This window comes from Lingula anatina, chromosome 3, assembly GCF_051362555.1.
Source record: "Lingula anatina isolate TDL-2025a chromosome 3, LinAna3.0, whole genome shotgun sequence".
Taxonomy (NCBI): domain Eukaryota; kingdom Metazoa; phylum Brachiopoda; class Lingulata; order Lingulida; family Lingulidae; genus Lingula; species Lingula anatina.
This window is the reverse complement of record NC_141769.1, coordinates 1385600-1413210: the sequence shown is the minus strand read 5'-3', so window position 1 is coordinate 1413210 and position 27611 is coordinate 1385600. Positions and strand designations below refer to the sequence as shown.

General features: G+C 35.5%; 1 protein-coding gene across 5 annotated transcripts; it reads left to right on the top strand.

Moving 5' to 3' along the window:
* The first annotated feature begins 15 nt into the window (after positions 1-15).
* On the top strand, positions 16-27611 carry LOC106175392 (phosphatidylinositol-3,5-bisphosphate 3-phosphatase MTMR2). Of its 5 annotated transcripts, none has more exons than XM_013557368.2 (18): positions 77-428; positions 666-701; positions 2392-2473; positions 8841-8935; positions 9180-9284; positions 9541-9642; positions 9923-10006; positions 10224-10298; positions 10849-10923; positions 11327-11515; positions 13701-13792; positions 15391-15484; positions 15932-16030; positions 16479-16586; positions 23239-23331; positions 25571-25684; positions 26016-26195; positions 26429-27611. In XM_013557368.2, the coding sequence occupies exons 1-18, from the start codon at positions 243-245 to the stop codon at positions 26573-26575; spliced, it is 1956 nt and encodes a 651-aa protein (XP_013412822.2). In that variant the 5' UTR covers positions 77-242; the 3' UTR covers positions 26576-27611. The 5 variants fall into 5 exon arrangements, with proteins under 5 accessions (XP_013412819.2, XP_013412820.2, XP_013412822.2 ...); XM_013557367.2 differs by lacking the exon at positions 13701-13792 and adding an exon at positions 12749-12840 and having other exon boundaries at positions 82-428; XM_087009786.1 differs by lacking the exons at positions 666-701; positions 13701-13792 and adding an exon at positions 12749-12840 and having other exon boundaries at positions 88-428.

Below are 27611 nucleotides of genomic sequence, written 5' to 3'. Positions count from 1 at the left end.
TCACTTTTAGAAAATATTTGTTACTGTCCTCATATTCTCTCGTTTTTCATATTGAACATGATTAAGGTAAATTGTTGAAGAAGAGACGAGAATATTTAGAGATTAGAAGACCAGCTTTTGGAATGAAATTAATTTCTCAAAACGAGGCTCTGCGTGGAGAGCTTGGAAAATGGCACTGACGCCATTTTTTCTTTGAAGGAGGGCCCGGGAAATAGATTAAATAGACTTTATTAGGACGCAAAATGGAAAGGAGAGGAAGCCCAGACAATCTTGATGCAAAGGACAATCGATCGACTGGTGCAAGTAGCGAGTCTATTTCCATGTCGGAAAAATCGGCGTCGCTGAGAAGTGCCGGTGAAAGTCCATCAAAATCTGTCGCTTCTTCCTCGTCCACGTCAAGCGAAAATGTTCAGACACATGAAATGAAGGTAATGCGCGTTTTATTGAGTGTCACTCGTTCTATAGAGTGTTTATAAATTAGATGACATTTATATGACATTTATTAATTTTTATAGCAATTTTAAATATTGGTATTGTTTTAATTCGATTGACACACCCACGCCAGTAGAGTGAAAGATCACAGCCAAGAAGTGAAAATTAAGCTAGGATTAGATTAGTGGAAACCACCGTTTATTTTGTGATCATTTATTCCCTTTCCTTTGTAGAGTGGTACACTTCCAGTTATACATGAAGGGCTCATGGTATGATCCTTGGGATTTTATTTATTTTGTGTGGTGTTCATTATTCTTGCTGTTTTAGAAATTACCTTTTGACATTGATAGTTCATTGATAATGTCTGTGTGTTGAGTAATAGTGCCCAAATAAAAGATATTCACACAATACAAAATAGACCTTATATCAACCATACCTTTAAAACTTCTTATCAGCTTATAAAGTACTTAATTTTTTTCTTCTCTTTAAGTTAATATTCACTTGTGTTAAATGTTTAGATGTTTCTTCAATACTAACAAAATTGGCACTGTTTGCAGTGAGTGTCCTTTTGAATTGTTTGAATACTGACTCTTACTGATAAATGTTTAGGAAGTTAAATTTCATTATATAAGAAATATTGCTGTATTGGCAATGAAAATATTTAAGTTGAAGATATCACAGTGGAACTCTGAAGTTATACTTAAGAATATCATCTTTCCCTCGTTTGAAAGTTTTAAAAACAGCTTATTGATGACTTTGGCTAAGGTCTTTGGGTTAAGGGCACATTTTTTTCCAAACTGGATCATTCTCTGTTCAGAATTTTTAAAGAGATCTTATATTCTTTTATACTAATAAAGAAGTGTCTTAGCATATTTCTTCAGCTGTTAATATTTAGAAAAGTTCAATGTATGCTGAACTAAAAGAGTTTTGGGTGGGCAAATAGTTTAATTAAGGTTTTGTCTTAATAAAAGTAGTATTATTTAGTTTGTGTCTATAAATAACTTGTAAAACTTTCTTTTTCTCAGTCCAGAATAAGTAGATAACATAAAAGCTGTATTTCAGGTTATTCTCACACAATTGTAGTTCTATTCCTTATGGAGTCTTTTGCCATTAATGTCTCCCTTCAAGAAATCGGTACTTTCAAGAAATTGATGAAAAGTGGAAATATGTTCTTTTTACACTCACCCCCCCCCCCCCCCCCCCCCCCAGCAAAAACCCAGTGTTGTCAAGTAAAATTAACCTTTTAGTGCAAAGTATGGTATGCAATATTTACATGCATTTTTTATGATAAAAAACTATGCAGTGGGCCTATAGAACACTTTGTTCACACTGGCAATCTAAGGTCAGGAATACATAATTACTTATGTCTAATTATATACTTCTTAAGTTTTGATTCTTCCTCCATGTTCATGCTTACTTTCTTAAAATTAGCATAAGCTATCTGATTGGGAAATTACTCAGCAGCTTCCCAAATACAAGTAAATGATTTCACAACACACTTTCAATTTTTGTTGAGATCTTAAAGGCATCAGCATTACGGTTGGCACCAAATATTAAGCATTTTATTTCAAAATCTATGGCACTGTTTGAATTGAAATTTGGAACATAAATTCTCCTGTATGACATTGCACTTATGTTCATAATTTGAAAGCTTTAGTTGTTGTTTTTCTACAATGCCCTTGCAGATTTGAAAATATGTCCCTCTTCATCAATTTCTTGAAAGTTAAGTCTATAGCCTGTGTTGTATATGATGTTAACTATGAATACTAAAAAAATGAAAACTTCAAGAAATTTAAAAAATTGGTATATTTGAGTCACATGATGCCAATCATAAAAATCATAAAACTTCTTTTTTACCACCACCACCCCTAAAGAGTCCCATGCTAGGACTACTTTCCCCAAAGTTCTATTCACATTCAAAAAAGAAATAGATGATAAGGATTTTTACTCTTTATTCAGGTTATCAGCAGAGATGGGAACCGCCCAGCCCAGTCCACAGAAGAAGTCCCATTGGTGCCTGGGGAGAAAGTACAGGGAACAGGTGGGTCTCTCTCTCTTAAGATTACTTTCAGTTTCACATTTTGATAGGGTTCCCTAAGCCATGGTTCAGTTTACAGTAATTGTGGTCTGTTTGTACCTATAGAGAAGACTGTTGGTATGAGTTTGAAGTTACTGTCTTATTAAGGTGATTGTGGCAAGGAAAAGATAAAGATTCATACAACACATTTTTACCATATTAAAGAGCTCTTCTTATTCACTCATTTCATCTTCTACATACTACACCAAAAAAAATTACACACAAGATTAAATTAGCTCTGCTCTGGTGTGAGTTGAATTTACAGATGAAACAAAAAGAATGGAAAGGAAAGGGAGATAAAAATTACCATTGGTTTTGAATGAAATTTGACTTTGGAATATCCTGTGCACATAGTTTAAATATTGTATTCTGTGACCTGAGAGAAGTATTTCTATTATGACGTAGAACACACATGACCATGGAAATGAAGATGGTTCTCCTAAATATTAGCTGTGTTAGTTTAGAAGAGTTTTTTTTATGCAGTATTTATGGAGGGTTTTTAGTCAAATGAAAGGCACCTTTTGTATATGAGGCATGTTGACCTATGCTGAAATCTAAAGTGACAGAGAGGATATATATATATTTGCAGAATTCCACATTTCAGGTCGCTTTCTATGTATTTCCAGTCTTCCCCTTGCATTGGATTTTGTATTTCACTTTTCGTGCGATTCATTCCAGAGGAAACTGAAATGTTGTAACATATTTAATACAGGGGTTTAATCCAATGTCTACTTTGCGAAACACTTAATCAAATCTGGGATGGTACATTTACATCTGTGATGGAGACAGCTCAGAACTTTATCTGAAGTATTCATTCTGGGGAAATTGCAAGAAACACATTGGACTAGCTGCTTTGACAACCTGTTGCAAATAGCTAGCACAAAACAAACTACTTCCATCTTATGATTTTCAGACTGTCGGATTTGCAGAGAGAAATTCTTGACGGCAACAGACTGCGCACTTCACGAGAGGACTCACACGGAGGCACAGCCTAAAAAAGTGGTTAAGATAGTGTTCAAATACCCAGCCAAGCAGTCTGGCCAGGAGACCGCCGTCCCCAATGTCACAGAGGCACTGAAAAAGGTGCAAGCAGTTATACAAAGAGGTGCTCAAGTTGTCAAGCAACAAGATGAACAAATAGTGGTACAAACACCAGAACAGGTTCCAAATCAGGCCACTGAGCCAGTCACAGTCCAAGCAAACGTGCCAGTTTTGAAACGACCAAATCATCAAGGTATGATGCAAGCAAAAAAGCAAGTACTCTCACAGGCATATCAACCAGATTCTATACAGACAAATCAGACAGTTCAGGTGCAAAACAGCAAGGAAATGCCTCTGCAAACACTGAAGCAAATTGCAGTACAGATGAACAAGTCAGTTGTGGTACAGAGAAATGAACCAACCATGATGCAAACACACCACCAATTCCCAGTACAGACACGTGAGCATGTCTTGGTACAACCAATTGAACCAACAATAATGCAGACAAACCAGCAAATCCCAGTGCAGGGTCATGAGCAAGTCATGGTACAGGCAAATGAACCAGTCATGATGCAAACACACCAGCAAATTTCGGTACCGACTCCTGAACGAGTAGTAGTACAGACAAATGAGCCAACCATGGTGCAGACAAACCAGCAAATCCCAATACAGACTCATGAGCAAGTCTTGGTACAGACAAATGAGCAACTGTTCTCACAGGCAGGTGAAGCAACCATGATGTCAACACACCAACAAATCCCGGTACAGAATCAGGAGCAGGTGGTAGTGCTCACCAACGAGCCCACCATGATGCAGACAAACCAACAAATTCCTGTCCAGACACAAGAGCAAGTCTTGGTGCAGACTACCCAACCGGTTTTGATGCAGCCCAATGACCAAGTCATTATACACAATACATTGTTAATGCAAACTGATGGGCAAGGATCAGAACAAAATAGTTTGACATCACACCTGGGTAATGTTGGAAGGGAATACCTGTCTCAAGTGTGTGACCAGCTTCTTCCAGCTGTGGATAGTTTAATTCAGTTGGGGACTGTGGATGTCTCACCTGGTTTACAGTTTGTCTGTCAGGTGTGCAACAAAGGATTCAAAAACAAGAACCAGCTTGAAGTACATGAAAAGACCCACACAGGAGAACGTCCCTTTAAATGTGAACATTGTGATAAAGAGTTTATGTTAAAGAAGCAGTTGACAAAGCATATTAAAGTCCATACTGGCGAAAAACCTTCCTTCAAATGTGAATACTGTACAAAGTCTTTTCGTTCCAAGTCCTATTGCAGAGACCATCAAAGGACTCACTATGAAGAAGTGACCAAGTCTCATGTGTGCCAGTTTTGTGGTAAGGCTTTTGGACAGAAGGCCCACCTTCAACGCCACGAGCTTCTTCACACAGGCAAGGCTCCTGTTGAATGTGAGAAATGTCGCAAGCGATTTACGTGCCAATCCGAGTATAAAAGACACCTAAAGATGCACACAATACATACTCCCTTCAAGTGCGACATCTGCAACAAGGAGTTCAGTCTTAGGATGACCTATTCCCAGCACATCAAGTCCCACCAGAACCAGTCTGCCCACAAGTGTCCTATCTGTTACAAACCTTTCCAAGATAAAAATAAATTGGAGGAGCATAAGAAGACCCACGAGAAAAATTTTGGGAGGAAAGTGGTCAAGATAAATTTTAAGTACACTGACGCTCCAACGCAGGGCAATGCGGATGGCACAGATGTAGTGGTATTGTATAAGTGCTGCCACTGCCCTAGGGTATTTAAAAAGAAAACGGCATGGACCAGACACCAGAATGTGCACGCTGCCGGAAAAGGTGCCGAGTGTAAAGAGTGCAAGCAGGTGTTTGAAACTGAGGCTATCCTGGAAGATCACACCAGGATCCATACTGGAGAGAAACCTTTCGCTTGCGAGGTCTGTGCCAAGACCTTCAGAAATAAAAAGCAGGTGGCCAACCATGAAAAGATCCATACAGGTAGCCGGCCCTTTGCTTGCAGGAAATGTAACAAGCATTTTCGATCCCAGAAGCTGCTCAATGTGCACCAGAAGACCCACAGGCAAAGTCAGTTCAGCTGCCAAGTATGTAACAAAGTATTTCGGTGCAGGGCATATTGCAGGCAACACGAGGAAACCCACACCAGAGAATATGTTAAACCTTTTTCATGCAAATTTTGCGACAAGACATTTCGACAAAAGCAGCACTTGACTCGCCATGAAGTCGTCCACACTGGTGTGGGGAGCTTTCCATGTGATCACTGCCTGAAGCCATTTATGTGTAAGTCTGAGCGTGAACGCCATATGAGGATCCATACTAAAGAGAAGCCGTACAAGTGCAGGTACTGTCCCAAGGATTTCACTCAAAAGGTCCACTGTACTAGGCATGAGGAATCTCATCCGGAGTTCTATGAGAGTTCTGATCCCAAATCCAATGCTTGATTGGTGTCTGGATTGTTGAATTAATAATTCCACAGACAGTTTATATCTTAATATTTTCAAATCGTCTAAGAATTTTTATAAGCATTGGTTGGTGTCTGTTTAAGTGCTGCAGAACTGATATCAGATGGTGAAGGGAATCTCTTGGCTCTTATAAAATGAGCAAAAGACTACATTCTGCTTTAGATGATGCATTACATTATCTAACTTGTGTGGATAACTAGAAAACCTCAGAAATTTACTAGTTTTGGACATTTTGGTTCTAGATGTGTCCACGGATACCTAAATCTGATGTGTGGATACCAGACTGTACATTGCATTTAGAGTTGTTATCATCTATTATTTCTTCCTCTGTGTATTTCAAAGTTGTGTACTGTTGACATTTGTAGACACTTTTAACTAATAAGTGGGCAGGTTCTGGAGAGGGGATTTTTTCATTACAGACATGCTTTTTTTACATTTTGGACAAACTATGAGTCATCATCTTTATGGAATGAACTTGATGATGTTAATGGGAATCAAACATATAATGCTGGACATTGAAATTTTCAGCAAGTATTTGAAACCAGAAAGCACTGGGATATCTTGTCTGGCTTAAAATGACAGACATGGTTACACCATGCCCTTTTCAAAAAGTAAAGAATTTGAAATTTTCAGCTTGTTTAGACTTAAGAGGTGGACACTTTGCATATATATTGAAGTCAAATTTATATTGAAATTATTTATATTGGTCTTGAATATTTATATTCACCTAAGAGTAGAAGTCTTTTTGTTGATATTTGTGTGTTATTTACTCCTAAAACATGTTGATGGTTGTTTGAAAGCTGTATCAGTAACAGTAAGGTGATCACAGTGTACATAGTTCTTTCTTCTGAAATTGCCTATCATTGAATGCTGAGTATTAACTTTCAAAAAGATGAAATCATGGTTGCTTTGTAAATATAATTGATTGAATCATTTTGTTAATTGATTTCATCCATTTACAGTTTACCTACGCATTTGTTTTGAAGTGAGATTTTTCTGTTATTAGAGTAATGTTTGTTTTGTTTGAAATATAAAGAAAACTTCATACTTAGTTCAATCTTTGTGTTATTTTTGCAAACAAGGGGCAAATTATTCAGTTTCTTAAGAATAAGAAACTTATGCCTATTCTACCTTTATTTCTTTAATTTTAAAAAATGATGTAATTATTAGAATTTAAATTTCTAATTTCTAAAAACTATCTTGGTTGTGTCAATATTGTGGTTCAAAGAACCCATGACTGCTGAAACTGAATGGCAACATTGTCTCTTGCATCCAAGGATTCTTTAATATGTTATGTAACCATTAAAACCATTAAAAGAATTAGCAAACTTTCTTTCTTGTCTTTAATTTTTGCTTATCAGAACATTACATTAGCATTAAGTGACGTCAATTACTAGTAGGCAGGTAATTCAAATGTCAATGTGATAAATATAAGGCTCGGTTCACATGAAAAGTCTATTTTCTAAAAATCTATTTTCCATTTGCGGTATCTTGTGATCACCGTCTGTGCCCTGTATACCCCGCGGCGTAATTACTGGCAGCGTGAGCCAGTTACTTTCAAAGCTGTAATTAATTCTCGGCTGCGCTCGGAGTGATCACAAGATACCGCAAATAGAAAATAGAGTTTTAGAAAATAGATTTTTCATGTGAACAGAGTCTAAGTGTATAATGCAGCAATTGCCACACAGCCTTTTGGGTTTGACAGGGATGGTATTTTAATTGTCTGGGAAGACTGCAGCATAATAAATTGCTAATGTAGCAGTAGGAACAATTACAGTCTTTTAATTAAAAAACAAAAAATTTTTAAAACCCACAAAGTTATTAATTAATCAACACATGAAAATGAAAACTCATCCCGGCTAAAGTACAAGAGGGTTGCCGCTTTTTCAGCTCTCATCAATAGTTAAAAAATAATCAAATTGACTGATTAAAAAGACCAAATTTGTGATTGCTTCAGTTTGAAGAAATGATGGAGCAATTTCATGCCATAAAGTAAATTTTGAGCAGATCTGGCCAGTTATACCCTATGCTTTCCATACATTTGTGTCATTCCACAAAAAGTGAACATTTGAGTTACAACGCATTTTGTGTAATATTTGCAGTGGTGTTTTTGACATGACTAATGTTCAATCTTTTTGTGAAATGACCCTTACAATTATTTTTGACTACTTTCAGCCAGTTGCAAACAAAACGTTACTTAGCACTTTCAGAACTGTGGTAATGGAATAAGTGATATGTGAACTGGCATAGCTGAAATACTTGTTTGGTAATGGTGACAATGGCCTTTAAGCATTGTGGGTGAATGTGCTCTCAACTAATACAATTTATCTGTCTAAAGTCCTTGGAGAAGGTCTGCGCCCTTTGGCTCTTGATTTGTGGTTCATTTTTTCCTTTTAATGCTGTACATTTGACAGGTTTCCTGCCTTGTTGGTTTCACACCTGGTTTGCCAATTTCATCAGTGTCTAATTTTTTTCGACCCAAACACATTAACAAAATTCTTGCTACATGTAAGCCAAATATATGACCATGATTCTTTTTCATTTTACCCTAATATATGACTTATATATTTTTTTATTTTAGCCAAATATGTGACATATAATTGTGGTATTTTATCCAATAATTGATCTCTTATTTTATCCAAAGATGTGACTAAAATTTTTGCTATTTTAACAAAATATGTGACCTAGATTTGCCTGTTCAACCAGAGATGTGATTGAATTTCTTGCTTATTAAGCCAAATATGTGACTTATATTTTTGTTGTTTTAGCCAAAGATGTGACCTGAATTTTTGCTTTTTTAGCCAAACATGTGACCTGAATTTCTTGCTATTTTAGCCAAATATATGACCTGAATTTCATGCTATTTTAGCCAAAGACGTGACCTACCTGTGTCCTTATACAGGCCCCTCAGTTGGCTCCCTGACAGTGACCAACTACAGACTGTACTTCAGGAGTGGGAAAGGGGTAAGTTCTAAAGCAGAAATCTAACTTCCATCTTGGTAAACTAAAGGCTCATTTTCTAAGAAAATTAGGTTCTGTTATTTAGAACACATTGCTCTTGATTTGGGCCTTCCTTTGGCAACAACTTTTCTCTGCGTTTTTACATCTGGCGCATAACACTAAAAAAAAAGAAATTTGCTGATGCACACAATTTGTGTAATATTGCATAATTGATCATATTCACCATTATTTTCCCCTTTCTTGCCAGGACCTGATACTGGACGTTCCACTAGGAGTGGTCAGCAGGGTGGATAAAGTAGGGGGAGCCACCAGTAAAGGGGAGAATTCTTATGGCCTGGAGCTGTTCTGCAAGGTATTAATTGCCCATCTCGCAAAACAATGTTGCTAACAATCACAGCCAACTTAATACTGTAAATTAATACTGTACTGTAGAGAGAGAAAGCCAGGGGTCATGGTGAAACTCTGGACTGATGCCTCTGCATAAAAAAAAAAAAACTAACCCTAAGTCATCCTGATATTGGTTAAGGAATTTAGTGAGAGCTTTATGTCATTCCAAAAGGCAGTTTTGCATCCTATATATAACTAAGAATTGTTGCTTTTGTTAATAGGATATCAGAAACTTGAGGTTTGCCCATAAACAAGAGAACCACTCCAGGAGGCAGGTCTTTGAAAAAATAGTGCAATATGCTTTCCCTATCACTAATAAACTGGTAGGTGACATGGTATAAACTTTGTACCTGTATATGTGGGTGCATGTGCAAGAATTAGTGTGCGTGCATGCATAAAAATATCTATGAAAGATTACATTTATTATTGTTAAACTTTCACTTTTGAAAATACTGAATTGCTATCTTGATGGCTTTGTTTTCTCTGTGTATGTGAAAAAAAAAAAAAAAAGCAGAACAGTTCTTGAATACCCACGTGTTTGATCAGAAAGTGTAAGGCTTTTTTCAAACCTATTTTTAAAAAAAGTTTTTTTCTCCTTTTCAGCCTTTATTTGCATTTGAGTACCAGGAGAGGTTTGAAGTGAATGGCTGGGCGGTCTACGACCCCATTAAAGAACTTAACAGACAGGTAACTTTAAATTGTTGAATATGAAAAACAAAAACTTTTGAATCTCAATGTTCCTGTGAATAGATAAATGAGTTTTTTGTTTTGTTTTGTTTTTTTTTCATTTAGATCAGAGACTTATGAAAACTTAAAAACTCAACAACAATGTCACGTAGAGTGTCACAGACACTTGAAGTCACTTAAATTACTACTTTAATTTAACTTGTCAATTTTTCCTCAGCACGTTCCCAATGACAGCTGGCGGATCTGCAGGCTGAATGAAAATTATGACCTGTCAGACACCTACCCTCCTGTGGTGAGTTTTTACATTAATTAGGTTACATGGGACAGTTAACATCTGTGTATATATATATATATATATATATATATATATATATATATATATATATATATATATATATATATATGTGCAAATTCAGATAATGGCATAAAGCATTGTAATTAAAGATTGCCCTCCCAGAGACTTCTGTTAATATTAGTAAATAGTTAAGAATAAGTCTGAAAGAAATAAGTTATCAGCTTAGTATGGTGTTGAATTTCATTTCTGTACATCAGATCAGTGAAAAACTGACGAGGAAATAATATTATAAATAATTAGTATTTCTTAGTTTTCTTCAACTATGCATTATTTTCAGTGTAAAAAGAGGTTATATATCCTAGTGTGTCAGCCTTGCTTGTACAATTTATTAGACCACAACTAAGATAGGCTCTGGTATCAGAAAGTAAAAAAAAAATTAGAATAAAAAGTTTTCACTAGCAGCAGTATCGTATCACATTGACTGTTGTAATATTGCATTAGAAGTACATGAACAACTAGAAATGTTCCCTATTTTTCTTATTTCCAGTTTGCTGTTCCAAAACAAGCCACAGACGATGATGTCCGCCATGTTACTGCATTCAGGAGCAGAAGTCGACTTCCTGTGAGTAGCTCAGCATTTACATATCTTATAATTAGAGAAAGTCTCTTGGATTTATCCAGAAATCTGGGCTGTATTTGTCCTGCAGAACAACCAGCCTAGAGCTGTCAGCCTTTCTCACTGGCATTTTTAGGATTTCTGGAATGGCCCACTTTCTTCTCTATTCAGTCATCTGGTTAATTTTCCTGTTGGATATTTATTTAATCTCTTTTTTCATAACTGTGAAGTAGTTATGTAAAACTGGTTGTAGATTTTGATGAGCACTTATACAAAAATAAATAAGGAAAATGTTCATCGCTATAGTCTTAGAAATAATATATTGAATTTGAAAGACAATACAAGTTCATAAATATGTTTTTCCATTCTGCATATGAACCTGTGGAAACTCTTTGATTTTGAACTGTAGATATTATGCTGGATTCATCCCGAGAGCCAGGCCACCATTACTCGCTCCAGTCAGCCCCTGGTGGGCGTCGCGGGCAAACGTAACAAGGAAGACGAGAAGTACATACAAATGATCATGGACGCCAACGCGCAGTCCCACAAACTGTACATCATGGACGCCAGGCCCAGCGTTAACGCTGTGGCAAATAAGGTAAGGAATTCTGGGCATTTAAGAAGGTCATCAGGTATATATATATATATATATCTATGTCCCTTTTCACATGAAGCATTGCAGTTTCCCAGACATTGACAACTAAATGGTCTGCCCATTATATGAGAGAGTCATCTGAATGGAGACGGATACAGGCTGGGCAAAATTATCTGTAACTTCCTACAAAGTTTCAGGGAGTCTAAGCCATCATTTTTCCAACAAATTCAAAAGCTGTTCAGCCGTCTTTGACAACATTGACTGTCCAGTGATGCCGGCAGCTGTCCAAATGATGGATGGACAGTTCGCTGGGAAAAGCCCTGACTATGTACATGTGAAAAGGATCCAAATATAAAATTACAGTAGGAATAAATAATTTGCTTTTAGTAAGTGTAACATCTCGGCACTTCGTATATATATTCATTTTGTTTTAAGTATCTTGATTTAATTTTCATTTGTTTAATTTGTTAATTTGCTTCTCATTCATTAATTTTTTGTGCACATCCTTCAATAAGTTATTCAATATAGTTCATAAAATGTAACATCACTCAAGGCTGGCACAATATTATTTCTTTTTTTTTTTTCAAACAAAAGATGACATTATTTTTCAGATAACTTAATATAAAATACATTAGTTGATTACTGATGATTCACATTTATTTCTAATTCAAATTTTTGTTTGATTTTTTGCACTAAGCAGTATAAAAATTACCATTTCCAGCTGCTTCATTCTTTAGGTATCACTCCCCTGCATGCGCTAGAGGCGTAGATGCATGCAGACATTTGCTAGGAATGCTGTTTTTTTCTTTATCCATGCTAACTGTCATGCTGTATTGCAGCAAAATAATGAAATATATTTTATTTGTGGAATTCTAACATTAATTGATTGATTTCAAAGATAATGGTTGTGAAATGAAAACATATCTTAATTGCAATTCATATATTTCTGAAATGGTTTAGCTTAAAGAAGCATGCTGTGGAATTAGTGACTTATTTGTGCAAAGAATATTTAATTTACCAAAAAAAGAAAGAAAATAAAGCTTCAAGCTGACTTTTATAAGAAAGCAAAAAAAAATTTGAAAATTTTATCAAAGATTGTGTGAAAGAGTAACACTCCTAATCAGTTACATATTAACTGTGTTATCTAATATTGACATACCCCAGCATTTGATTGTGTTGATTTGTAAATGCGCTGACTTTACTTTGCATTCTTCTCCCCATCTCTGCCTCCTGTAGGCCAAGGGCGGAGGGTACGAAAGCGAAGATGCTTACCAGAACGCTGAACTAATATTTCTGGACATTCACAATATTCATGTAATGAGAGAAAGGTAGAGTAATCAGTAATTAAATGTATAAATTCATCATATGTTCTATTATTTAAAAGGCCAGCTCAGATGTTCATGAATTTTCTGCTTAACTAAAAGTTTAAAGAAGCTCTAGGTCAAATTTCTGGAAGTAGCTCTGGCACATTTGAACACCAATTGGTGAAATATTTCATGAGGCTCTCATTAAAATTGTTACATTGCAAGAGTTGGCGATGCAGCAGATAACTGTGACCTATGAGCTGGCCTCTTTATGAAGGAGAACTCCATTATCAAGGGAAGACAAATGAAAAATACGAGGAAGAAAATTTAGTACATGCTTTAAAAAGCCATATGGCATTGCTGACATCTAATTATTTTGGAAAATTTATTTCTGAAAAGTCACTCACCCTTTGTTTGAAGCAAAAAAACAGGGAAAAGCTTTTAGAATAGTCTTCCAAGTACAAAGCTTTTCCTCTTTATATAAAATCTGGTCGTTTGTAGCATGTATGCAGAAACCTAAAGCTGAACTGGGTTGGTACTAATATTGTTAAAGATTCCTTCGAAAGGACATTGTCCTTGGAGAATTACTGCATGTGCATGAAAGTTATTTACAAATTTATTTATACCTGTTGTTCTTCGTGTGGGCAAATACTGTTTTCCCCTAATTTTCATTTCTTATCCCTTGTAATATGTAGTTATCCATGTCATGAACCCTATGAGTGGTAACCTTTCCATGTTTGCAACCACTAAAGGGTGGCATTCTCTCCATATAGGCAACCACTAACCAGAGAGGGCAAACGGCCCATTGCTCCTGAACTGCAGACACAAATATGTGTTTTGCAGTTAGAAATAAATATATTTTCCATGCTGTGTTTTTCCATTAGGCTAAAGGAGGAGGCTATGAGAGCGAGAATTACTATCCCAATATGGAGGTTGTGTTTTTGGACATCCATAACATTCATGTGATGAGGGAAAGGTAGCACTCTTTTGGGGGAATGGAGTTTTTGCTTGGAAGTTAATTTGCTGAGTCATTGTGCATTTGCTCGTTCTGTTCTCAGTCCTTTAATATGGCGACACTTAATCTGCAGTGCAAATTGACCTTTCTAGATTGGATTAAGGGAATTATTTCAGGATATGGAGAAGAGACTTTAAAGGAAAATATCTACTTATTTCAAAACCAGAAACAAAACTCCAAACTTTAACTTTTTTCAACTGTAAATACAAAATATCTCTATTAAAAGACTAGAACAGAAAAGAGCAAAGACTTAACTTATGGGGCCTTTGAACTATTTTGACATTTATGTGTTTGAGACAATTAATTCCAGGAGGTTTGAATTTTAGTCCTGGTTATTATATTTATTTACTTTGTGTGTAACTGTTACAGTGCATTTCAAGTGATGGTTAAACTAAATGGTTAGAATTAGTGGGTTTATTTTATTGTTGTTACATGCTGGTGAGACTTTTTGTGTTGTGATTGAAGAAGATTAATGATATGTTTTGTAATTTTTGTACAGTAAGTAAAAAGGTGATAAAATTTTATTTAATTTAACATTTTATTCTTTAATTGATGTCTATTATTCAGACATGAGCTTTTTCCGCAGAAAAGCGGAGTTCTGCATTTTTTAATTCAATTCTTATGGTTCCTGAGATTCGTCAAGATTATGTGTTGGGTGTCGTGATAAAAGTTCAGTTTTTTTTTTATCCTAGGCTCATGTCTGATTATTATATATCATGTGGAGTAATTATATCTGTAAATATAATATGGTATATCTTTCAGCTATCTTACTAATATTTTGGTCTTTGAACATTTGTATTGTTTGGATTTATGGCCGTAGAGCAAGCAGATAGAAATGGATGATGAAATAGAACTTAATGTACATGTAAAAATGATGCATGTGAATTTGCCTTGTAACACTGTTATGTGAAATTTTCATGACAACTATAGTAATTATGGTATATGACTTGCAAGAACTTTGATTTGAAGTATGGTATTGTTAAAAAGTATGCATTTAGTTAGTTGAATACTATTTATTATTTTAATTTGTTAGTTTCTGTCTATATTTGAGTGATTTAATTTATCTTTAAAATATTATTCATTTTCAAGGATGAATGTACATACAACATTGTTATTTAATTTATATATCAGCATCTTTTTATTGTTAAAGGGATATTTTTCCCAGCTTATCCCACTTAAACTACAGTTATATATTTCATTCTTTTTCTGGAAATTCCAGCAAGATACATTCCATCCAAAACTGTTGAAAAAATAATCATCTATAACATTATTTCGAGCTCTTGATTTTTTTTAAACTGTAAAAAATTTAATTCAACAGTTTTTCTCTATATTAAGAGAGTGGCTCAGATTAAAAATTAGATTAAAAAATTCATAACTTAAATATTGTTTTATAGCTATTTATCAGTAATTTTAGACGAGGTATGGTTTGGAGGTCAAGAAAAATGTTGGAATTTCCATGAAAAATACATTACTTCTACATAAGGGTCTAAGATGCATAATTATCTAACTACTTCCAAATGAAATTTTCCTGATGTTTTTCACTGGTTTTCATCTTTCAGTCTGCGTAAACTTAAGGACATCTGTTTCCCCACCATAGATGATGCCCATTGGCTGTCCAACCTGGAGTCCACGCACTGGCTGGAACACATCAAGGTCTGGAGTTAGTTTTGTGTTTATACAAAATCATCTATACAGGATGGCATAATACTGGAGAAAGTTTAATTTTATTTACACTATATGATAATTTTGAAAGTTGGTGAAGGTTTCGGTCAATTCACTAGACCTTAATTATGACATTGTGCACTAGGTGTCACTGCTTACAATGACAGGATTTGTATTTATTTCTTTATGTCTTGTTTGATTGTTTTAAACAAATGTTCTAAAATAAAAAAAAAATTAAATATAGAAAAATTATACTATCAATGACAGTAATAAGTGTAAATGAATCAATGATGTTGACAAAATAAAGTGATAGTTAAATCTTAGAATTTGCACTGTTGATATCAGGTATAACTGCAAGGATAAGGTACCTAAAGTGCCTGGCAGACTTTATAAAATTTAACATTTTATGAAGAAGAAAAGTTTTTTTTTTAATTTTAGCAAATCTTGGCTGGTGCAGTGAGGATAGCAGATAAAGTAGAGAGTAACAAGACGTCTGTACTGGTCCACTGCAGTGATGGCTGGGACAGGACAGCCCAGGTAGGTGAAAGTGGTCATCTTTATGTCTGTACATTTGACAGCTTTGCTGCCTTGGTCATGTTGCATTCAGAATTGTTTTCATTGCAATGCTGCTAGATTGCAGTAAGACTTTTTTCGAAACCGCAGATGTTTGTGAAATTTGGTCGACAAAAATCACTTTGAATATCCAGGTTTATTTCTGATATTTGACCATTTTGAAAAATTAAAATATACAGGGACAGAGGTGGTGTGCAAACCCATATAAAGCTAATGATGGCATTGATAATAAAACTTGGGTAATTTTGAAATAGATTTAGTTTTCTCAATGGGTTACAAGAATTAATTGGTATATCAAAAAACTGATAAGGAAGGATTTCGCTATACCATTTAAAATTTTTAATATAGCTACTGATGACTATACTCATTATTATTATTATTATTATTATTATTATTATTATTATTATTTCAGCTGTCTGGTTTGGCCATGCTGATGTTGGATCCATATTACAGAACTATTGTAGGGTTTGAGGTGCTTATTGCTAAAGAATGGCTGGGATTTGGACACAAGTTTGCACAAGTACGTGTTATAATATAATATAAGATAATGAATTATTTAGCCAATAGATATATAAAGTGTACAATATGAGGAACAAATTGCCCTTTAAAAGCTTTGTTGTGTTAAAAGCAAACCAAACCTTTATCATATAATAATGCTGGTTATGGTTTTAAAATATTTTAGGACAATGATCAATCTTCAGCACATTCATAAATTTAATGTAAATATTTATATATTAATATGAATTTTGAATAATATGTATATTATTTTTTAACCAATTTGTATTTCACAAAGAAATAGGTTTTCCATTAACTGTCAGCTTTGCTGTCAAGTTTGTACATATATAGATATGTATTTCAGAGGGTTGGCCATATAGTCCAGGAAATTGGTGAAAAATTGTGCATTTTTTACCTACAAGCATGAAATTTGGCACACTTATGGACAATAAAATTCTAAGCAAATTTGGATATATGGGCATGTCTGAAAATTCCAAAATGGCCGTCAAATCCAATATGGCCACCAAAATACCTTTTCAAATTAAAACTTCAAGTACATAGTCTTCTAATGACTTAAAATATCATATAAAGGTTAGAAAACACCATGGTATGAATCCTTCAGGTGTATTAAATCCAAAATGGCCGCCAAAAGTAAAAAAAGCAGACCATTTATTCAAGATATCCATTTGAATGGGGAATTCATCAAGCACTTAAAACTACAAGCATAAAATTTGGCAGGTTTGTGGAAAATGAAATTCTGAGCAAGTTTGGATGTATGGGCATATCCGAAAATTTAAAAATGGCCTTCAAATCCAAGATGGCCTCCAAAAATACGGCTTCTAATTAAAACTTCAAGTATATAGTCTTTTAAGGGCGTAAATATCATACAAAGGTTAAAAAACACCACGGTATGAATTCAGAATCAAAATTTGCTTTTTTAGGTGTAATAAATCCAAAATGGCCGCCAATAGTAAAAAGCACTGTACTTATCCAAGATATCCAGCAGAGTGGTTAATTCACCAAAAACTACAAGCATGGCATTTGGTACAGTTGTAAAACAGGATTCCAAGCACTTTTGGATGTATGAGCATGTCTAAAAATTTCAATATATGGCCCCCAAATCCAATATAGCCGACACAAATAACCGTTCAAATTAAAACTTCAAGTATATATAATCCTATAATAACTTAAGATAACATTTTATGGTTAGACAAGACTATGGTATGCATGAAGTATCAATATTTGATTCTTTAAGTGTATAGAAATCCAAAATGGCCTCCAAATATAAGAAAAACAGGCCACTCACAGCAGCAGTATGGTGAATTCATCATGCACTTAAAACTACAAGCATGAAAATTGGCTCAATTGTACAGAACAGGATTCTAAGCAATTTGTTATATAAGGACATGTCTGAATATTCTAATATGGCCACTAAAACCCTTTTAAAGTAAAAAAAGACTATTATATAATCTGACTGACAACAGTCTTTACTCTTTTTTTGGTTTTTCGCTCCTTTAGTTACATTTAGACCCAAATGACCATAAAAAATGGAACAGGACTCCTTTTGGTCTAGTTGTGACATCACATGCAGCAATTCTATAAATGTCAAGGATATGAAAATGTCAAGGTATTTTCACAAATAAGTTTCAAATTAACGAAAGTTATTTTATCAAGTAAGTGTTGCACATTTTATGGGCGGACAACCTTTTACTTTAGTAAATGGACAATATCTCAACAGAGGATAACAGCTAGCTACACCGAAATTTCTACTTATTTGGTTAAATAATTTTCATTCATTAATGTGTGCCTAGCTTTACTAGTAGTTGTGTTTCCCTCAGCTTTCCCAGTATTTCCTTAAAGCTAAAGCTTCTACATGTAATCCACTTTCCCCAACAAAATACCAAGAGGCATTGGTCGTTTTTAACACCAGAAAGCATCAGTTTACATGCATGAGGGTCAATAGGAATATGAAAGTGTGGTAGGGCATAGTAGTAGATGTAGGTTACTAGTGTGAACCCTTATAGGACCAGTCTTCCAATGCTTCTGACTCAGTTTACATGCATGACGGTCCATAGGAACATGAAAGTGTGGAAGGGCATATTAGTAGATGTAGGTTACTAGTGTGAACCCTTATAGCACCAGTCTTCCAATGCTTCTGACTCCCCTCACCACAGTTAGCAACTGCACACATAACTACAAACAGATGTGGTAGGAGCTACCTGGTAGATTTTGTAAGCTGGGTAAGTGAATACTCCTCATGGCTTCATTCTGGATTGTCCCACAGAGACAATGATGCCGGAAATCTCATGAATTTTTACCTTTCAAAGTCCATATTGCACTAATTTCTTGGTCTAATCCTCAGAATACATCGTTTTTTGAAGTTTTGTATGTATTAACTGTCTGGAGGATTTTAATTCTTTTATTTTCATGTTCAGTTTTTTGAAAGTAAAAGTTTGTAACTAAACAAGTTGCCAAATGATCAAATGAAAACCAAAGTTTGGCGCCTATCAGTGCTTCTTTTTTAGTGCACGAAGTGTGAAGTCTGCAATGCAACTCTTGGATACAGCACGTATCAACACCTGCCCTCTGTTTGGGGTACAGGTATTTCTTTGCTCATAAATTTTCACTAAATTCTCTGTAGCCATTACTGCGAATGTACTAAAGCCAATTTTTTAAATTAGAAGCTTTTCTAATTTACTTTTGAAGCACAAGATAACATCATAACATTATAGAGTGCAAATGTGCCCCGCTTTTAGTACTTTACCAATGAAAAACACCAAATTGTTGAGACCTGTATGTTTGATTAGCTGTCATTTTTGTTATATTTATGAGCATTTGATGAAGCGCCATGCACTGATCTAGCTGAAGAATCATAACCAACAGACAAAATTGGTACACCCCAAGTTTTTATGTACAGACACAGATGTGTCTGTACATATTGCCATCACCTGCGTCTGTCGTCGCCGATGCCGATGCCGATGCCGATGGCGATGCCGATGCCGATGCCGTCGCCGTGCACTTTCCTTGTAAACACGATAAGTGGAAGGCAGTTTTACTTTTTGGCTTTATATTTACACAGCTGATGAATATTCATAAAACGTAGGTCAAGTTCGAAAATCAGCATGATCGGGCCATTATTGTAGAAGTTATGCTGTTTTTTCACTTTTCAGCATATATGCAACCTTGTAAACACATTTTAAGGAAAACCATTAGGCCTATTGTCATGAAACTCACAGGAATGGTCAGTCTTACTAAAACGCAGGTTGAGTTCGAAAATCAGCATAATCGGGGCATTATTTTAGAAGTTATGCTGTTTTTTCACATTTCTTCAGATTTCCTCAGATTTAATTCTTAGGCATGTTAATAGCCTTATTATTTAAGTAATAAGATACGTAAAAGTGTTTGTTTGACATTTCCTGCATCTTTACAACATTGTTAGTTGATTATGTAAAAATGATGGTAAACTTGTTATCATGTATTGTGTAATAAAGTGTCAAAAATGGAAATAAACTCATATCATTGCAGTTTGTCAGATTCAATCATTCACTATGTTCAGAATCTCAGAATGGAAGAAATTGGACATTTAACACTGTTCTATTGATATTTTTCACATCTCATCAATTTTCTTAGTTGATCTTATAAAAATGGCAGTAACCTATTAATTTTGTTTTATGTTAAAAAAGTGTTAAAAATGGAAATAAACCCATTTCAGAACAGTGCAGTCTTGTTTACATTTTTGCATCTTTAAGTCCTGACTTTGAAGTTCCATCGGCCTAAAAACCTTTGTTAGTCACGTTTACTATTTGTCCATGATACTAATATTTTATTATAAAAAATTGATGATCATTATGCTGTTAAACATTATGTAATATTGCATCAAAATTTGAAAAAAACCTATTTTGGGCACTGCTCCCATGATGACCATTTAAGAAAAACCATGTCACTTACTGTTCTCAAACAGTACAGTTGATATGTACAGATGTGTCTGTACATATTGCCATCACCTGCGTCTGTCGTCGCTGTCGTTGCTGTCACTGTCGCTGTCGCCGGCGCCATGCACTTTCATTGTAAACACGATAAGTGGAAGGCAGTTTTACTTTTTGGCTGTATATTTACAGAGCTGATGAATATTCATAAAATGCAGGTCAAGTTCGAAAATCAGCATGATCAGGCCATTAATGTAGAAGTTATGCTTTTTTTTTTCACTTTTCAGCATATATGCAACACTGTAAACACAATATAAGAAAAACAGATAGGCCAATTGTCATTAAACTCACAGGAGTGGTCATTCCTGCTAAAACGCAGGTTGAGTTCAAAAATCAGCATAATCGGGCCATTATTTTAAAGAAATGCAGTTTTTTCACATTTCCTCAGATTTAATTCTTAGGCATGTAAACAGTTTCATTATTGAACTAATAAGATACGTAAAAGTGTTTGTTTGACATTTCCTGCATCTTTACAACATTGTTAGTTGATTATGTAAAAATGATGGTAAACTTGTTATCGTGTATTGTGTAATAAAGTGTCAAAAATGGAAATAAACTCATATCATTGCAGTTTGTCAGATTCAATCATTCACTATGTTCAGAATCTCAGAATGGAAGAGATTGGACATTTAACACTGCTCTGTTGATATTTTTCCCATCTCATCAATTTTCTTAGTTGATCATATAAAAATGGCAGAAAACTGTTAATTTTGTTTTATGTTAAATATTGTCAAAATGGAAAAAAAACATTTCAGAACAGTGCTGTCTTGTTTACATTTTGGCATTTTCAAGTTGTGACTTTGAAGTTCCATGGGCCTGAAGACCTTTGCTAGTCACATTTTCTGAATATCCATAATACTAATATTTTATTATTAAAGTTGATGGTCATTATGCTGTTAAACATTATGTAATATTGCATCAAAATTTGAAAAAAAAAAAAAATATATATTTTGGGCACTGCTCCAATGATGACCATTTAAGAAAAACCATGTCATTTACTGTTCTCAAACTTACAGGAAAGAAACATGGGACTAAAATACAGCTTCAGTAGGAAATACAGTCTGTTTGGTAATTCTTACTGCCAGTTAAACAGTTATTTTGTGAAAATTTAATTTTTCACATATTGGCATTTTTAAGGTGTGACTTTGAAGTTCCACGGGCTTGAAGACCCATGCTAGTCACATTTTCTGAAAATCCATGATACGTATATTTTATTATTAAAAATTGACGGTCATTTTGCTGTTAACCATTATGTAATATTGCATCAGAATAGAAGAAAACACAATTTTGGGTGCTGCTGCCATGATGACCATTATGGGAAAACCATGTTACTTATGATTGCCAAACTTTCAAAAAAGAAATACAGGACTAAAATGCAGTCTGAGTTGGAAAAGCAGTCTAAGTGACTTCTTTTTCTGGAAGTTATACATTTTCAAAGTGTAAACTTGTCACATATTTTAATTACATTGGTATTACCTGTTGAGGATAATTAAAATTTGATGTTGAATTTGCAGTTTAACATAATGTATTTTTGCATCAGAATTGACAGTAGCTTATTTTGTGCATAGTTATTTCCTGTTTTTTGTCTGTACATTTGACAGCTTTGCTGCCTTGTTTTATATTTGCCTCTTTAAGGCTAAGTTATTCTGGTGTTTCTTTCACATTTTATGGATTTTGCACGATACTTTTTTTCTTAGAAAGGGGGAGTCACTTATGAGTGCCATATAAGAAGATTGCTAACTGGGAATTGATCTAAATGAGAATCCAGAGCAAAATGTCAAACTACTTATGTTGGTTTATCAAAAGAAGGACTGTTTTCAGTACATAATAAATGTATCATGCTTGATGGTTTTTTTAAAAAACTCTGTAGAATAGCTCCTGCACAGGTAGGAATATGCTGATTAATACAGGTACTTTGCAAAGCCCACATGCCTATTCACGAGTGATTACAATTCAATAGTTGTGGTCTGCTGACTTTTGGAGGCCATTTTGGAATTTTAAAACCTTAAGTGGCAGATACTGATACTTCATGCATACATACAATGGTATTTTCTAACCATTAAATGATATTTTTATAAAAGACTATACAAATAACTTTCACCTTGAAAGGGTATTTTGGGGGCGATATTGAAATTGGCTGCCATATTGGAATTTTCAGACATGCCCCTATATCCAGCGTTGCTTAGAATCATGTTCTACATAACTGTGCCAATTTTTATGCTTGTAATTGTAAGTGCTTGATGATTTTACAAAACTGCTGGATATTTTGCGTAAGTAAACTGCTTATTTTACTTTTGGAGGCCATTTTGGAATTCTATACACCTGTAGAAGCGGATATTGATAATTCATTCATAGCATGATATTTTCCAGCTATAAAATGATATTCTAAACCATTTTAGGACTATATATTAGATGTTTTAATTTAAAAGAGTATTTGTGGCAGCCATATTGGATTTGGCGGCCATACTGGAATTTTCAGACATGCCCATATATCCAAAAAAGCTTAGAATTCCATTATCTACAACTGTGGCAAATTTCATGCTTGTAGGTAAAAAACGCACAATTCACCCTTTTTTCTGCACCAATTTCTTGGACTAATAGAGAAGATAAACACTCAGATGCAGATAGATCTCCAGTGTTCTGTATATTTGCCAGCTTTGCTGTCTAGTTTGTACATGCTATGTATTTCAGAGGGTTGGCCATGGAGAAGACAAACATTCAGATGCAGATAGATCTCCAGTGTTCTTACAGTTCATTGACTGCGTGTGGCAGATGACTAGACAGGTAGGGTAACTTACAGTTCATTGACTGTGTGTGGCAGATGACTAGACAGGTACGGTATCTTACAGTTCATTGATTGTGTGTGGCAGATGACTAGACAGGTAGGGTATCTTACAGTTCGTTGACTGTGTGTGGCAGATGACTAGACAGGTAGGGTATCTTACAGTTCGTTGACTGTGTGTGGCAGATGACTAGACAGGTAGGGTATCTTACAGTTCGTTGACTGTGTGTGGCACATGACTAGACAGGTAGGGTATCTTACAGTTCGTTGACTGTGTGTGGCACATGACTAGACAGGTAGGGTATCTTACAGTTCGTTGACTGTGTGTGGCACATGACTAGACAGGTAGGGTATCTTACAGTTCATTGACTGTGTGTGGCACATGACTAGACAGGTAGGGTAACTTACAGTTCATTGACTGTGTGTGGCACATGACTAGACAGGTAGGGTATCTTACAGTTCATTGACTGTGTGTGGCAGATGACTAGACAGGTAGGGTAACTTACAGTTCATTGACTGTGTGTGGCAGATGACTAGACAGGTAGGGTATCTTACAGTTCTTTGACTGTGTGTGGCAGATGACTAGACAGGTAGGGTATCTTACAGTTCATTGACTGTGTGTGGCAGATGACTAGACAGGTAGGGTAACTTACAGTTCATTGACTGTGTGTGGCAGATGACTAGACAGGTAGGGTAACTTACAGTTCATTGACTGTGTGTGGCAGATGACTAGACAGGTAGGGTATCTTACAGTTCGTTGACTGTGTGTGGCAGATGACTAGACAGGTAGGGTATCTTACAGTTCGTTGACTGTGTGTGGCAGATGACTAGACAGGTAGGGTAACTTACAGTTCGTTGACTGTGTGTGGCAGATGACTAGACAGGTAGGGTAACTTACAGTTCGTTGACTGTGTGTGGCAGATGACTAGACAGGTAGGGTATCTTACAGTTCGTTGACTGTGTGTGGCAGATGACTAGACAGGTAGGGTAACTTACAGTTCATTGACTGTGTGTGGCAGATGACTAGACAGGTAGGGTAACTTACAGTTCATTGACTGTGTGTGGCAGATGACTAGACAGGTACGGTATCTTACAGTTCATTGACTGTGTGTGGCAGATGACTAGACAGGTACGGTATCTTACAGTTCATTGACTGTGTGTGGCAGATGACTAGACAGGTACGGTATCTTACAGTTCGTTGACTGTGTGTGGCAGATGACTAGACAGGTAGGGTATCTTACAGTTCGTTGACTGTGTGTGGCACATGACTAGACAGGTAGGGTATCTTACAGTTCGTTGACTGTGTGTGGCACATGAATAGACAGGTAGGGTATCTTACAGTTCGTTGACTGTGTGTGGCACATGAATAGACAGGTAGGGTATCTTACAGTTCATTGACTGTGTGTGGCAGATGACTAGACAGGTAGGGTATCTTACAGTTCATTGACTGTGTGTGGCAGATGACTAGACAGGTAGGGTATCTTACAGTTCATTGACTGTGTGTGGCACATGACTAGACAGGTAGGGTATCTTACAGTTCATTGACTGTGTGTGGCACATGACTAGACAGGTAGGGTATCTTACAGTTCATTGACTGTGTGTGGCAGATGACTAGACAGGTAGGGTATCTTACAGTTCATTGACTGTGTGTGGCAGATGACTAGACAGGTAGGGTATCTTACAGTTCATTGACTGTGTGTGGCAGATGACTAGACAGGTACGGTAACTTACAGTTCATTGACTGTGTGTGGCAGATGACTAGACAGGTAGGGTAACTTACAGTTCATTGACTGTGTGTGGCAGATGACTAGACAGGTAGGGTAACTTACAGTTCATTGACTGTGTGTGGCAGATGACTAGACAGGTATGGTAATTTCTCTCAAATTTTGTACACCCAACAGACCACTGTAGGAAGGCTCCGCAGTGCAAAAATGAATTTCAATGCCTTCATTTATTTATATTTATGTATCTTGAAATTTAAATTAAAAAAAAAAAATTATAGAATTAATTCTTAAATTATTCCCTCCCTGTTCAAGTTAATTATTTAACACCTTGGATAATAGAAGTTTTCATAAGGCTTTTTAAGTATAAGTATGTATCTCTCAAACACTTAAACATGCTCCTCACTTTATTTCATTCATGTCATGCAAATTATAAGGAAAAGGCCTGTTGCCTAAACAAGTTACTGTAATTTTATACATTCATATATATTTACTTTTGCATTTTTTTCCTTGGTTCTAGTTTCCAAATGCCTTTGAGTTCAATGAGTACTTCCTAATCTCCGTGCTGGACCACCTGTACAGTTGTCTATTTGGGACCTTCCTCTTTAATAGTGAACAGCAAAGAGCAAAAGAGGTAAGATAATTATTGTATGATTGTAGTTGTTTATTTAAAATTACAATCCAAAATTTTATATCCAATATAAATACGGCAAAGATTGGACGGCATAAGAGAATCAATTTGTTTTTACTTAATTATGATTTTGTATGTATAAAAACTACACAGATTAAAAATAATTTATAAAGGAAGATTTCACCATTATTTCTAAAGTCTGTGGGGAATAGCTGGTAGAGGTTAACTTCCAGTGAAAATAAATTCACTATAGCCTTGGGTTTATTCAAGGAAGCTCATGTGTGTTATTATCTGAAGTTTTCCTTTGTCATAAACTCTATTGCTTTTCTTCCAGGATTTGAAGAACAGAACTGTCTCTCTCTGGTCATATATTAACTCCAACTTAGATGAGTTCACCAATCCTCTGTACGCTAGCTATCTAAACCAACATGTCTTGTTCCCTGTGGCCAGCCTCAGACGCATACAACTATGGACTGGCTATTATCTACGCTGGAACCCCAGAATGAGGCCACAGGTAGGAAAGAGGCTGCGTTCTTCTTATTCATTTGATGTTAAAATATATATATTTGAAATAATTGAAATGGAAATATTTAATGCATTTGGCCAGAACTAATCCCTGTCCATGATGATTTTGTTAATCTCCATTTTAGAATTTTTTAACACTCAAAACTGATATTCATAAAAACTAGATAATATAAAATACAAAACTTCCTTGCTGTCTAACATAGTATTTTCCCATCACTGCAGGAGCCAGTTCACATGAGGAATAAGGAGTTGCTGCAGTTAAAGCAGCAGCTACAGAGGAAAGTACAAGATCTTCAACGTGAAGTGGACTCCAAGTCTCGAAGAACCAGTTTACAAGCCCCGCGGGTATCCACTCCTGTACAGTCATAAGATGTGTTCACAGCGGGGTAGACTTTGACTGAAAAAAGACTACATTTCATCACTAAGTGACCACCACTGGGCCTGTTCACAGCAGAAATAATTTAGACTTGAAATGGACTAAGTTACATGACTGGGCCTGTTCACTTCACAGCAGGAGTAATTTTCACTTAAAATGAACTGAGTGACATCACCAGGCCTGTACACACAAAGATTCATTTAGACTAAGATTACATTACCAGTTATATGTTCACAATGGTAATATCTCAGGACTTTGAAAAAGACATATGATTGACCTAATTTACTTTGCCTGTGACTACATGTGGTGAGTCAGGAATTGTCTTGAACAGACTTTTTGTGACTACATGTATATAATATTATTCATACCCTCTTAAGCTTACGTCCCAACTACGTTTTGGACGTACGGTTTTTAGGTTCCTTGCGTCCGGCTAGAACGAAGCTAGATCGCAGGGGAGAAATCAAGTAATTGGTGAAAAGTTTCTACGTGCTGTCCGCGTCCTCCAAAAGTCGCACGATGGACGTGCTCCTCACGCACGAACTCCCACGTTTTCCCCATTTTTTGGCAGCAGACCACACGTAGCAGCACTTACGTTCGGTTGGGACCTAGGCTTTAGTAACTGCTTAAATTATTAGGGATCCCTTTTGTAATAATAATTATGATATAATTATAACAATAATAATATACTATATTTTATTAGAATTTATAATGCAGCATGTTCTCTATAGCTGTGTAAATTGTAAAATATGCTGGTGTCAACAACTGAATAATTTATTGAACAAATTGGGTACACAATGCTTCTTGATTTTTTGTCTGGTCAAGATTCTGGCCTGGTTAATATGACACATTTTACATACCTAAATATGAAACCATGCTGAAGCTAAAGACCACACTGTGACTGGTAAAAGCTGGATAAAGCAATGACTTGTACCCTTAACGGAGAGCTGTGCTAGAAATATACTCTCCGTGCCTGTTTTTAATTGTATAGTGCATTACTGACCTTTATGCATAATAAATGATTGACAGCAA

Excerpts from the sequence above, each read along its gene's own strand:
- LOC106175392 (XM_013557365.2), top strand. The coding sequence starts at position 243 with ATGGAAAGGAGAGGAAGCCCAGACAATCTTGATGCAAAGGACAATCGA. Across the intron at positions 702-2,391 it reads TTATACATGAAGGGCTCATG|GTTATCAGCAGAGATGGGAA; the intron begins GTATGATCCTTG and ends CTCTTTATTCAG. Across the intron at positions 2,474-3,422 it reads GGAGAAAGTACAGGGAACAG|ACTGTCGGATTTGCAGAGAG; the intron begins GTGGGTCTCTCT and ends TATGATTTTCAG.